The sequence below is a fragment of the Syzygium oleosum genome, unplaced genomic scaffold (assembly GCF_021117445.2).
Source record: "Syzygium oleosum isolate NSW1041296 unplaced genomic scaffold, Sole_v2.1 Sole_v2.17, whole genome shotgun sequence".
NCBI lineage: Eukaryota > Viridiplantae > Streptophyta > Magnoliopsida > Myrtales > Myrtaceae > Syzygium > Syzygium oleosum.
The window spans coordinates 97,231-110,974 of NW_026607501.1; the positions used below are offsets into that span (position 1 = coordinate 97,231).

The 13,744-nt window shown below is 39.4% G+C and overlaps 1 protein-coding gene across 1 annotated transcript; it reads left to right on the top strand.

The window, feature by feature from the left end:
* The first annotated feature begins 309 nt into the window (after positions 1 to 309).
* On the top strand, positions 310 to 1,335 carry LOC130140268 (probable glucan endo-1,3-beta-glucosidase BG4). The gene has a single exon (XM_056319271.1). It carries the CDS (start codon positions 310 to 312, stop codon positions 1,333 to 1,335), a length of 1,026 nt encoding a protein of 341 aa, XP_056175246.1.
* Positions 1,336 to 13,744: the final 12,409 nt, after the last annotated feature.

A 13,744-nucleotide genomic window follows, 5' to 3' on the forward strand; every position in this document is an offset into this window, starting at 1 on the left:
CTGGCAAACAAGAAAAAGTATCCATATTGAAGCGGGCAGCAGAAGCTAAGTGGATAACAGGTAAACTCCAGGCTCATGATATTACTAGTTTTGCTTCGAGCTTTACCAGCGAGTTTTTGCGTATATCTTCTCTCATATGGCGAAGTTATTAGACAAAAGGAACTAATTCTCCTATTTTATTACTTTTTATGTCATTGCCGGAAAAAACATTACCATCGGATTGATATTACTATGTTTTTTTTAGGGTTTTGGATTACGGAATGATGATAAATTTTATGCGTTTGGAGTAGGGTAACAAGAATCCCAAAGATGGCATTGGTCAATATCATTCTCATGCTACTGACGTTCGCGTTTGCTCACCACCAAATCGCGACCACGGAGGCGCGGCTTGACGTCGGCGTGTGCTACGGGATGATCGGGGACAACCTCCCTTCTCCGGCGGCTGTGGTCCAACTCTACCAAAAATACGGCATCGGCAAGGTGCGGCTCTTCGATCCCAACCCTGATGCACTCGCTGCACTGAGAGGCAGTGGGAGAGAGGTCACGTTGGGCACCAAGAATCAGGATTTACAAAACATAGGGTCGAGCGTCGCTGCGGCTAAGGCATGGTTTGACGCCAACGTGCAACCGTACGTGAGTGGTGTCAACATTACGTATCTTTCGGCTGGTAACGAAGTGGTCCCTGGAGATTTAGGTCGGTACGTATTGCCTGCGATGCAGAATCTGCAAAGTGTTGTTAACAGCTACGGATACAGCGGAATAAAGATCACCACTGTGGTCCCGACTTCAACCTTAGGGACTTCTTACCCGCCGTCACAAGCCACATTCTCTGATGCGGCTCGTGCCGACATGGTCGGAATCATAAAATTTTTGTCAAGCAATGGCTGGCCATTGATGATTAATATTTATCCGTACTTTGCGTACGCCTCCGATCCGGTCAACGTGAGATTGGATTACTCCCAATTCACCGCGACCGGCCCGGTGGTTCAGGATGGCCCCTTGAGTTACTCGAACTTGCACGACGCGGTCGTGGACGCCTTTTATTGGGCGATGGAGAAGGAAGGCGTGACCAATGTGGATTTGGTGATTTCCGAGAGCGGCTGGCCTTCTGCTGGAAATGGTAACTTCACCACTCCAGCGCTTGCACAAACTTATAACCAGAACCTTGTGAAGAGGTATCAGGCCAACACCGGGACGCCTAAGCATCCGGACCGTAGCGTGGGAGGCTTCCTCTTCGCGCTGTTCAATGAGAATCAGAAACCCGCCGGCGTCGAGCAAAATTTCGGGCTATTCTATCCCAATACTTCGCCGGTTTACCCCATTTATTTTAATTAATGCATCCCTTATAAGATAGTTGACAAGGGCATATTTATCTTTATCTAGCACCAGTGAGCAATATGTAGTATGCTATTACTATATTCAGCCAACTATCTTTGGTTCATTATAAGTTTGCTCTTATATTCCTCTCTAATAAATCTTGGTTTTCAAGTCATTGGGGTGATCAGATTATGTTCTACACGATAGAATGCAAACACACAGTAAAAGCATGGGATCGATACCTGCTGAAAGCAAAAGTTCAAACCGGGCATGGAATGTAGCGACAGGCACATCAACCCTAAGTCCCAATTGTGTCTCACTAGATTTCAATGCTTATTGATGTTGCTATCAAACTGTCTGATACGTATGCTGTTTAGTTAGTGTTGCTGTCGAGTTGTCTCTTCTATGCGTTCATCGAACAATATCTACGGCCATATGTGTTTATGCTTTTTAAAATTTAAAGGCAACTTTTTGCTTTATCCCACCAAAATGTTAGTTTCCACAAAAAAAGATAATGAAAATATTATATACGTGAATTAACGTGCCAATATAAGTACATTGTGAAAGTTTAATTGTTAGTAAAAGAACAAAAAGAAATTGGTGTTTCCAATTTACCTTTGGTTGTTAAATACAGGAGATGTTATTGAGTTTGTTTGTTAGGATGTAGCTCTCCTTAAGCCTTTTTGTCTTGTCAAGTTGGTGCAATCAAGTCCCAAAACTTATTAGCATTTTTCATTTGTCAAGTTGGATGGAGTTAATGAAAAGACTAAGTCCTAAAACTTGTTAGCATTTTTCATTTATCAACTTGGATGGAGTTATCGACAAAAAAAAAGTTGGATGGAGTTAATAGGAGAACTTGATTGCTCAAACTTGATAAGTTTTAGGACTTGATTGTGTTTTTTAAAAGTTTTATGACTCAATTGCACTTTCGTGACATATTTTAGGACTTCTAATATACTCATCCCTAAGAAATACATAATCGAGTAAATTTCCTAATATTGCTAACAGTTTTTGAATCGATATGGGAAGCCACACATAGAATCATTGTGCACCAGCGATGCACCGTCGGAAAATAGATTGAAAAACGATCTTCGTGGTGCCTGGCATGTGGTGTTTTGAGCTGGTATCGACCTCGAAACGATCGAGAGAAGTTAGGGAAGGATCCGCCACGCTGAACCCCAGGAAGCAAGTGAACTGTAGGTGGCATTAGGGATCTCTCTCACGCCTCTCGAGCTTTTGTTTGTGATCAAGAAAACCCTCTTTATCAAGCTTCGTGTCTCCGCATCAAGGTAGAAGAAGATGAACACCTGCACACGCTGTTTAAAACTGATATGGTTGAAACAAGGCGAAAAGTGCAAAACTGTCGTAATTCACTAATTCGATTGTCTCGGTTTTTGATTGCTGTGTTCGAGTTCATTCATCCTAAAGTACGTGATACTTCATACATATGTAGATCCTCTAGGGTGTTAGTTTAAGTCTCGTGAAGTCGGGCGTCGGACTATTGGGCTCGACGATTGACTTAATCACTTTCTTGAATTAGTTTGGTTCGATATAACCGATTTTTGGTGTGGTTTACTATGAAGGGATTGACCGCGGCTTGGGAGGTCAGAGCACCGTCTGAAAGGGGCCGGTTTTACCCCTATATAGATCTCCTTTTAGCAAACCGGACCGAGGTGACCGGTTCCCGTTAGAGGTGCATCACGTGTAATATTTCCAAAAACAAAAAAAAGGTCAAAAGTCAATAGGTCAACAGAAGCTACAGTGGACTCTCGGCTGAAATAAAAGTAACCGAGAGCTCTCGCCGAGAACAGAACAGAAAGAGAAGAAAGGAGAGGAAAAGAGAAGAAAAGAGAGGAAAGGAAAGAGGAAGAAGAAAAAGAGAAAAGAGAAGAGGGTTTTGTGCCGAGAGAGTTTCGCCAAGCCGATTCGACTTCGATTAGCAACGTCCGGTAAGTATTCGCGCCCTTCGTTCGTTCAATCGGAATATTTTTCCGAGTTAGGGCTCAATTTCGGAATTATGTGTTATTTGAGCGGTGAAGTCCGATTTTTGATGCGTTGAGCTGCGTATATATATAGAATTGGTAGTTTGGGGTGTTGTGGGGCTATGGGATGTTACGGAACTAGATTTAAACTCACGGTTTGCCGGTTACGAATTTTTGAAGTTGGCCGCACAAGGTGAACAGTGCGCGACCAGCGGCTTTTAGGCCGATTTTCGTCGGTTTACGGCTCGATTTTGGGATGGTCAAGTTGGGGTTATTGTAGTGCTATGAATGGTCTTTTTATTGACTATAAGCCCGCTTGAAACAGGGTTTGGTGGAAAAAGTTATGGCGCGATCAAGTTTCGCGTTGCGGATGATTTGGATAATCGCTTTGGAGGAGCAATTTGTGGGCATGTTTGAGTCGTTTTAGTTAGTGTCTAAGCTTAGTTTAGTCTAGTCGTTAGTGAAATGGTGTTTTACTTGGTGTTGACGTCGATTCTCGTTTAATTGATAGGATTACAAGATCTTTGATTCGAGTGAGAGCCGTGGTGTGATTTTTGGGGATTCCAGGTGAGTGGTGCTATCTTTTCTTTGAGTTTGTAAGCTCATATTTCGAAAGCGATATGAATCGGATATGTTATGACTTAAATAGCATTGTTATTGCATAAAAGCTCGGATCGGGCATTTACTACCCTGTTGATTATTTGAAATGGCTTATATATCGATTATCGTGAAATAAATTGAGGAAATTCTTTATGAAAAGAATTCTTTTGTTAAAGGTTATACATATCGATTTATGAAGAATTTTGAGAATGATTTGGGAATCGTTTTTGGAAATATATTGTGAAAGGATACATATGTGTATCGCATTACGAACTAGTTTATGAAATGAGTTCGGAAATGATTCAAGAAATGCTCTACGAAATGTATTTCCGGCGGATGAGCCGTGTTGCGAGAAAGTTATTTGTTTGGTTTCTGAAATGTATTCTGGATTAGATTTCTGATATTGGATGACGATTGTTTGATGCTCAATATCGCTGTGTGCCCATTGAGGGGCTTAGGGGTATGCATACCGGATTAGGATATCCTTCTGGGCTGAGCCACCGGCTTTGTAGGTGGAGACCTTGCCAAGGGGGAAATCTTGGTAGCCTTGTCACAAGGCTTTATGTCGTGATCATGGTTTGATATTGAGCAGTAGATTCGTCGATGGAATGGACCATCGATATGTGATGTGATATGAGATTCATCAATGAAATAGACCATTGATGTGTGATTTGAGATTAGTCAATGGAATGGACCATTGACGTGGTTTTTCTAGAGATTGATCAATGGACTTGACCATTGATAGTTTGAATTGTGATGATGGATTTAAATGTGTATTTGGGACTTGTACAAACCTTTGATGAAATGAAACAACTCGTATTTGAATTGATATGTATTTGATATCTTGAGTTTGGCTTTCGAAATTCTGGTATGGCTTTATGTATACATGCATAGTGGTTGCTCGATCTGCTTAGAAGAGATACGCACTGCTTACTGAGCTGTGGTTGCTCACCCCACTCTTTTCCCAACCTTTTCAGGTTCTTTGTTTAGCAGCCAATAGAACGAGAGCGATGTCATTGGGACTCTTGGGTGGTTTGAGGCTGCGTCCTTTGGATGAAAGGACGGCCGTGTCATTCCCCATCTTGGTAGGTTTCGGGGTGTGACATTTGTTGGTATCAGAGCTTAGGTTATGATTTTTGGGGTATAGAGTCTATGGGACATTGTGAACTTGTGTCTTAGTTTATAGCGTGAGTCTTTTGTTAAGTATTAGGTTGTATATTTCTTTTGGCGTAAGTGGTCATGGATTATGATCAGGAAAAGCATGCTTTGCCTTGTAAGGGATAACAAAAGCGAGTTTTGCCTTTGGTACTGGGAATGTATCCTAAGGTCCTTGAGGAGCGGTTTTGACAATGAGGTAAAGAGGGTTATTATGATCTAAATTTTAACTCGCAGAAAGTAGAGCAAGTTGGACAAGAAAGAAGGGGGCTGAATTTTGCGGTCCCAGGCCAAATGTTGTCGAAATTGGCTCAAATTTTAGTATGTTATTGGTGAAATCGAGGGCTACGAGTTGATTGGTTTCATTCGTTGAGAATCTCCTCCGAACTCTCCATTTGCGGTTAGTATTTTCTCCTCCTTTTATGTAAATTCACCTTTGTGATGATAGAAATGATGTTATATTGTTGATGTTATGCCTTTAGTATGTAACTAGAGAAGAACTTTGTGTATCTTACTATTCTTGGTGATTAGTGAAAGTTTTTGCGAGGATCCGTTGTTTTTTTTCCCTCATTGGGTTTTCTACGTTAAATCTTGGTGTCGTCGTCGCATTTATCTCCTTATTATTACAAAGTTGAATTGCTGAAATATTATTGGTTGTTACTAGGATTAAGTCGATTTCGGTCGGTTTAATTGTGGGGGAAGATATTGATCCTGAATTGGACTTGGTTCTTGGTGAATTGCTGTCCCGGTTCTCCCCCGCAAACAAAACCACCCCGAAGGGACCAATGAGTTTCTCATTTATCCATTCAAACTTTGTATTTTCCCCTTTACATTTCTGGCCCTCCAAAAGAGAAGAAATTTCAAAACAGTCCCCCAACGTGGAATCTTGTCAGCACAAAATCTTGGATGAATCCCCAGCCCTTATCCACTTATCCATTTTCTTCACTTATCCAAGCCGCCGCGACTCTCCGCAACATCACCCGCCGACACTCTCCTCTTCTTCTTCTTCTTCTTCTTCTTCAGCAACCACTCATAAGCCCATCAACTTCTCTCCCTCTACTTTCATGGCTCTGAAGAAGGAGAACAAGCCGTCGAGCGTTCGTTAAATCTTGAATGGACTAATAGAAGGCGAAATTTTATAGAACATAAGGACGTCAATTTACTTGGAAGAACCTGTTTGCAGAAGGGGAACAGATCATATGATCAAAGTTCGTGAAAAGTGACTCGAGTTGGTATTTTATAGCTGTCTTTTTAAGGGTCAGAGTTCATTAAAATCAGCCTGAGTCTGGAGCAAATCAGACCCATCCTGTCATTTTTGGATAAATAGATATAGATGTCAAGTAGACTGCCGAAACAGAGTGCTCTACTTTAGGAATTGGCCTTTAGTGCTCTGCAGAAGGACGGTCTGATGGTCAAACAGAGTCATACATAGGGTTACTTGATGGGATAACGATTTCAACGGATATTTTGAAATTTGGGATAAGATTAAAGTGGTTGGTAGCATTCAAGAAGCTCACGAAGAACTCTCTCTCCGTTTTGTATTAAGTTCTCGTGCTTTTCTTCGTGCAAAATAGAGTGATTTCTGATTGTAAATCTCTATAGATGGTGTCATTACATAGTGGATTCTCGCCTTATTGAGACTATTAGAGTTGGGAGAGTAGAATAGATCAAGTAAATGGCCGAACCACTATAAATTTGATGCGGATTTCCTCTATTCTTGAACTTTTTTTAATTCCTACTTGATAAAAGATTGTGATTTACGCCGGTGTGTACGTTTCTACAGCACCAATACACCTTCTGCTCATTGTCTGTAGCTTATTTAGGCAAAAATTTCAAGTTTTCCAGAAAAAAAACTTATTCATCCTCCTCTTAGTTGTCATGCCTTATCAATTTCATAACTGACATTACAGCGTTGTTGATTTGCTTCTCTATTTCACTTCAATTTTTCGAATTCTGGAAACTGGATACAAACTGTGTTGATTTTCTTGAACATAGGATAAGCAATAAATCAAGTTTCGTGCAAAGCATAAGTGCCACGTCGGGAGAGAATTACTTGCCCTTGCCTAGTAATTCGTTAAATTATTACTTCATTACACCACACTGAGGTTTATCTCAGGAGGTTTGCGACACTTACCCTATCAAATGATGTTTCTGGCTTAGTTGAATTTATAATCAATGATAGATATGTTTGACTTAAGCGTGAGCATGATTACAGGGTAAAACCTAGAACCTGAGAATTGGAACAGTGGGAACCTATCCGGTTTCAAGTTCCAATATATGCGAGGTAGGTTGCAAGTTCTAAAAATTAGAGAACTTGTTTCGATGGGTAGGTTCCAAGTTCTAGGTAAGTGGAATCTGGAACCTGGAACTTGGAACTTGAAACAAGTTTTTGTGTTTTTCTTGGTTTATGTCTATGCGCAATCCTGTAGTATTCCATAGTATCTGATGATGAGTGTATAATATGGAACCACTACCCCGAGCTTCCATTTTATGATTGAGACTTTTACTTTGATATTCTTCGTGTGTCTAAGTATAAGTTATGGTCAGTGAATTGTAGCAGCAAATGGTGGCCATTAAAAATAATAATTCATTGCAATCATTCAATTAATAATACAGGCGAAACTTTGATAGACCTTGGAACCTGTGATAGGTAGGTTCTAAGTTCCAAGGTATGCAGGGTAGATTCCAGATTGTAAAAAATGATGAACCTGTTTAAACAGGTAAGTTTCAGATTTTAGATGAAACCTGAAATATTGTTGTTGTTGTTATCAATTATGGGTGAGCAATTCCAGTTTTCATATATGTTTCACCTGAAATCTGGAACTGCTCACCCCTAATGCATAACGATAACAATATTTCTTTTACTGTAAAATATTTATGATAATGATTATTTACGAATCATTCTACTTTAGAAGGCGAACGTGAAGCAACCCCTCCCTCCCTCCTCCCCCCCGGAAGCCCGGCGATGCCTTCGACCTCGTTGCATGTGCCAAGACTGCACTCGAGCTTGCCCGCCCCGGCACCGTCTCCTGGCAAAGTAATTCAACGCAGTGACCACATAACCTATGAGAAGGAAAATGGTGATTTGTTCTGCCACTGAAAACATCAGGTACGAGGTGCATCCTTCAGAAACAGTTTATGGTTGAAGTGCATCGTGCATGGCAGTGAATTTTGTTTCATCCAGGTGGTGGAGTTTGGGTGCTTCTCGCTTGAAAAACTATGGAGAGGAAACTCCTGTGGACGTAACAAGTTCCAAGAAGAAGAGGAAGAAGAAAGTTCCCGCAAAGGAAGAGTAGTTTTGGAGGACCATTTAGGGAGTGTCTGTTTCTAGGTCTCTGTTTGAGGGTGAAATGCTGAAGCTTCTGCTTGTTGCATCCTATCGTCTTCATTGAACATGTTGGAATCATCTGGTAGTGATCTGTCTATTATTTTATAAGGTTGTTATTATGAGCAAGCCCTGTTCGAGGCGTGTCCCTCGCTTTCAAGCCCTTTCCTCTCATTTTCCGAATGCGTACATAACCATCAAGGATGTCGGATATAACAATCATATATTTCCATTCCTCGTGCTGTCGTCGATCGGAGTAGAATGTCCGGCACGTTGATTTTGATTCAAAATTCAAGTTGTCGTCCAAGTCCTCACTCGATTGGGTTGGGTTGCGTGTTTTGAGTGTTTAGGTTTGACTTTCTAACACCATATCAGAGCTAATGCACGTGAAAAGGAGTGTTGAAATATTGTTTCACATCTTTATTTATTAGTCTAAATTTTCGGGTTTGACTTTCTAACGGTTCTAATGGAAATGGCTCTATAGTGCCGTGTTGATTTGCAACATTTAGTTATCTTGCACGCCCTCTGCCATCGGATCAAAAAGAGTTTAATCTTATCAAGTCGGATAAAGGAATTCCAATATCAAACCAAGCCACCTCGAAGGGACCGACAAGTTTCTCATTTATCCATTCAAACTTTGTCTTTTCCCTTTTTTTATTTCTGGCCCTCAAAAAGAGAAGAAATTTCAAAACAGACCCCCCAACGTGGAATCTAGTCAGCACGAAGTCTTCGACAAATTCCACAGCCCTTATCCACTCATCCATTTCATCCACTTATCAAAGCCGCGGCGGCTCTCCGCAGCATCACCCGCCGTCACTCTCTTCTTCTTCAACAACCACTCATAAAGCCATCGACTTCTCTCTCTCTCTCTCTCTACTTTCCTGGCTCTGAAGTAGGAGAAGAAGCCGTCGAGCGTTCGTCAAATCTTGAAAGGACTAATAGAAGGTGAAAGTTTATAGAATATAAGGACGTCGATTTACTTGGAAGAACCTATTCGCAGAAGACGAACATATCATATAATCAAAGTTCGTGAAAAGTAACTCGAGATGGTATAGCCGTCTTTTAATTTTAAGTGTTCGAATTCGTTAAAAGCAGCCTATTTGTGATTTTCGAATAAACAGAGAAGACGTCAAGTAATTGGAGAAGCAAAGTGCTCTACTTTGGGAATTTGCCTTTAATGCTTTGCACAAGGACGCTCTAATGGTCAAAGAAGATCATACCGGCGGTTACTTCGTGGCATAACCTTTTAACGGATATTTTGAAGTTTGGAATCTCTGTCTCTCTGTCTGTTGCATACTTTCCTTTGAGCAAAATGGAGCGATTTCTTATTGTAAGTCTCTATAGATGGTGTGAATATTTGTAATTTGGAAAGAAAATTATAGTGTTGTGAGTAGTGCTCGAGTATATAGAAGTGACTCAAGAAGCTTCGAGCAAAAACAACACATTTCGTACAAACTATACCATCTCAAGGACTACATAGTGGATTCCGGTCTTGTTGAGACTTTTAGAATTGGGAGAGTGGAGTAGATCAAGTCGAATGCCAAACCACTGTAAATTTGATATGCATTTTTTGTATCCCTTAAACTCTTTTAATTCCTGCTTGATAAAGATTGTGATTTTACACAAGTGTGTACGTTTCTATAGTACCAATGCCTACAACAATAATGCACCTTTTGCACATCGTCCATTGCTTATTTATGAAAAAGTTTCAAGTTTTTTTGAAACAACATATTCAGCCTTCTCTTAGTTGTCGTGCCTAGTCAATTTCATAACTGACATTACAACACCGTCGATTTGCTTCTCTATTTTGCTTCACATTAATGAATTTCTGATTATGGAAACTTGATATTAATCATTGTGTTGATTTTCTTAAATAGAGGTTAAGGAATAAATCAAGTTCCATGCGCAACGTAAGCCCCATGTCACAAGAGATTTACTTGCGCTTGCTGGTAATTCATTAAACTAGTAATTCGTTAAACCGCGCCGAGGTTTATCTCGGGAGGGTGGCAACATTTATCCCATCGAATGATTTTTTCTGGCTTAGTTAAAATTTTAATTCAAAGATAGTTATGCTTGTAAAATAAAAACAATATTTCTTTTACATAAAGAGATTTTGATGGTAAAATATTTATGATGATGATAATTTATGAGTCATTCTACTTAAAAAGGCGAACGAAGAAGCGACCCCTCCTTCCTCCTCTCGGACCCTTTTGCCCCCCTCCCCAAGCGCGATGCCAACATCAACCTCTCCATTCCCCGCAATGCTTTCGACCTTGGGAATATTTGTCCAAAAAGTCCTAAAACTATTATACGACAGTCAATTCAATCCTAAAATTTTCAATTGAGTCAATTTAGTCCTAAACCTTTCAACGATTTGCCAAGTTAGTCTTAAACCTTTTAATTGAACCAATGTAGTCCTAAACTTTTTGAAAATTTATCAGTTTAGTCCTAAACCTATTATTTGGAAAATTAGCCAAAAAGACTACATTGGCAAATCGTCAAAAAGTTTAGGACTAAATTGGCTCAATTAGCGACCAAAAAAAAAATTGGCTCAATTGAAAGGTTTATGACTAAATTGGCGAATCGTCAAAATGTTTAGGACTAAATTGGTACAATTGAAAAGTTTATGACTGAATTGGCTGCCGTACAACAGATTTATGACTTTTCGGATAATTTTCTTTTGATCTTATTGTCCCGGCACCATCTCCTGGCAAGATAATTCAGCGTGGTGACCACATCACCAATGACCTGCCACATAGTGGATTGCTCTTGAATGCACATCGCGGCAATGGCTAGCGCTTGGTGCAGGCCCCCTTGCATTAGAAGGAAAATGGTGATTTGTTCTGCCATTCAAAAACGTCAGGTATGAGATGCATCCTTCAGAACGTTAGATGGAGGCGTTTTGGGTGCTTATTTAAAAACTAGGAAGAACAAACTCCAGTGGAAGAAGAAACTCCGGTTGACGTCACAAGTTCCAGGAAGAAGAGGAGGAAGAAGAAAGTTCCCGCAAGGAAAAAGTGGTTTTGGTGGACTTTCTAGGAAGTTGCTGTCTCTAGGTTTCTGTCTGAGGGTGAAGTACTGAAGCAACCGCTTGTCGCATTACATCGTCTTCAGGGAACATGTCAGAATCATTGGTGGTGATTTTTATATTATTTTATAAGATTGTTGTTAAAAATTATTTCAAATAAAAGTAAACCCATGATTTTATGATTATGTTATATTTTCTGAATTTAAGTCCTCATCGCCTCTCCCTATTGGTAATGAACATTCATAAGGTCAAGTGCTAGGACAAACCAACTAACATTTTGGAGGAGTGTTAGAGTATGCCTTAATCTCTTTTGAGTGTTGAATTTGTTAATTTTCATCACTTAATTGGGATATTAAACAGGCCCTTACTTTCATCGAAAATATATATTGACATAATTTATACGAGTTGGAATAGCAGAGTATAAATTTGTACATGTATTGATTATCAAAAAAATATTCGCCTATATTTTTCTTTTTTCGTAATTTTTTTAAGTCAGAATGATGTTATGCTAACATATAAGTAAGAATTTTTTTTTTGCCAATACTTGTATATTTTAACACGGACCGGCTAGTCTTGGGACTGTGTATATGTTAACATATAAGTTAGAATTTTAAAAATTCTTTTCAGTTGCTCTTGCTAATAGTCAATCAGGTTTGGTTAAATAAGTGCCCTAACACAGAACTTGAAATAACAAACTATTACACAAAATTCCACATAAAATAACAATCAGTTGTGCATTTTTCCAACCGAAGACGTATTGTGCTTTCTACCGGTTATTTCTCTAGTAGAGGACACTATATGAAAAAGGAGCAAAAGTAAAATGTACATCGTCCATAGCCGGTCCGGTCCCCGGCTAGTCTTGGGACCGTGTATATGTTAACACGGACCGGCTAGTCTTGGAACCGTGTTAACATATAAGTAAGATTTTTTTTTTGCCAACACTTGTATATTTTAAACATTCGTGCTAAGATGTCATGTTAAATGATAAAAAAGAAAAAGAATACACAAACAACGTACCCACTTTCACTCCGATATAAAATACATAACTCTATTTCACAACTTTAAGTTCGCATATTGTGACTTAACTGCAGTTCTAATCTAATTGAATGGTTTCCTCAGAGATCATTTTTCCCTTATATTTAAAAATGGTTAATACCACCAAAATCTCCAATCGATATACACATGCTACATTTTCCCCACACTAATTTGTGTGTCACAAAAATTCTCAAACTGGTACATTGTGTCACATTTTTCCTAAACTAATTTTTGTATCACAAAGAATCCCAAATTAGTACACCCCGTGCCACATTTACCCTAAATTGGTGCACTCATGCCACATTTACCCTTAAAAATCTTAGATTTACCCATATGTGATAATGGTATATTAATTTGGGGTAAACGTGGCACGTGTGTACCAGTTTGAAATTTTTTATGATATAATTAGTTTATGGTAAATATAGCACAGATATACCAGTTTAAGAGTTTTTGTGATATAAAAATTAATTTGAGGTAAATCCGACATAGATGTACTAATTTATGATTTTTTTTTGTGTTATTGCCTTATTTAAAATTCACTTTTCTCTGATTACTCCATATCTCTCAGGTTTACGCTTCTTTATTTCACAAAAACTCTCCATCAATCTCGCACTCATGCTCGTGCCTTCCGCCTGTCATGCTGTCGCAAATCGCATCTTGCACTCGCCTTCCCGCTTTCTTACTTCAATGTCCATCAGCGGTAAAAATCCCATGGCAAGTTTTCATCCCCAATCTTGCGATATTAGGGTTCACAATCTGGCTTCCCAATGAATTTGTTGTCTGATTTGCGTGAATAGACGTTAAATAACCTGCATTACAAATACTGTCGATCTGCTTCTCTATTTTGCTTCACATGAATGAACTTTCGATTCTCGAAACTTGATATAAACACCGTGTTGGCTTTCTTGAACTTCGGTCAAGCAATAAATGAAAGAAAGCAAGACCGAAGACAAGGAGAGACGGCTTTTGGGAGAAAATTCAATGTATATTTTCTGTGTATTGTTCAATACACGACATACACATTTGTAATACAATGCGTAAATGAATAATGGAAATAAAATATTCTACAAATCAAATCCAATCCTAATTGATCCTTGCATATCAATCTCAATCCAAATGATATCGCATATCTTCCAACACTCCCCCTCAAGTTGGTGGCTTGTAGATGTCCAAGACACTTAGCTTGCTCAGTAGATATGGGTTCTGTTTCTGACAGAGAGGTTTGGTGAAAACATCCGTGGGTTGTTCTGCAGTCCCTATCCCTCTTGTTTCAATTATCCCCTCTTGAATCTTCTCCCGTGT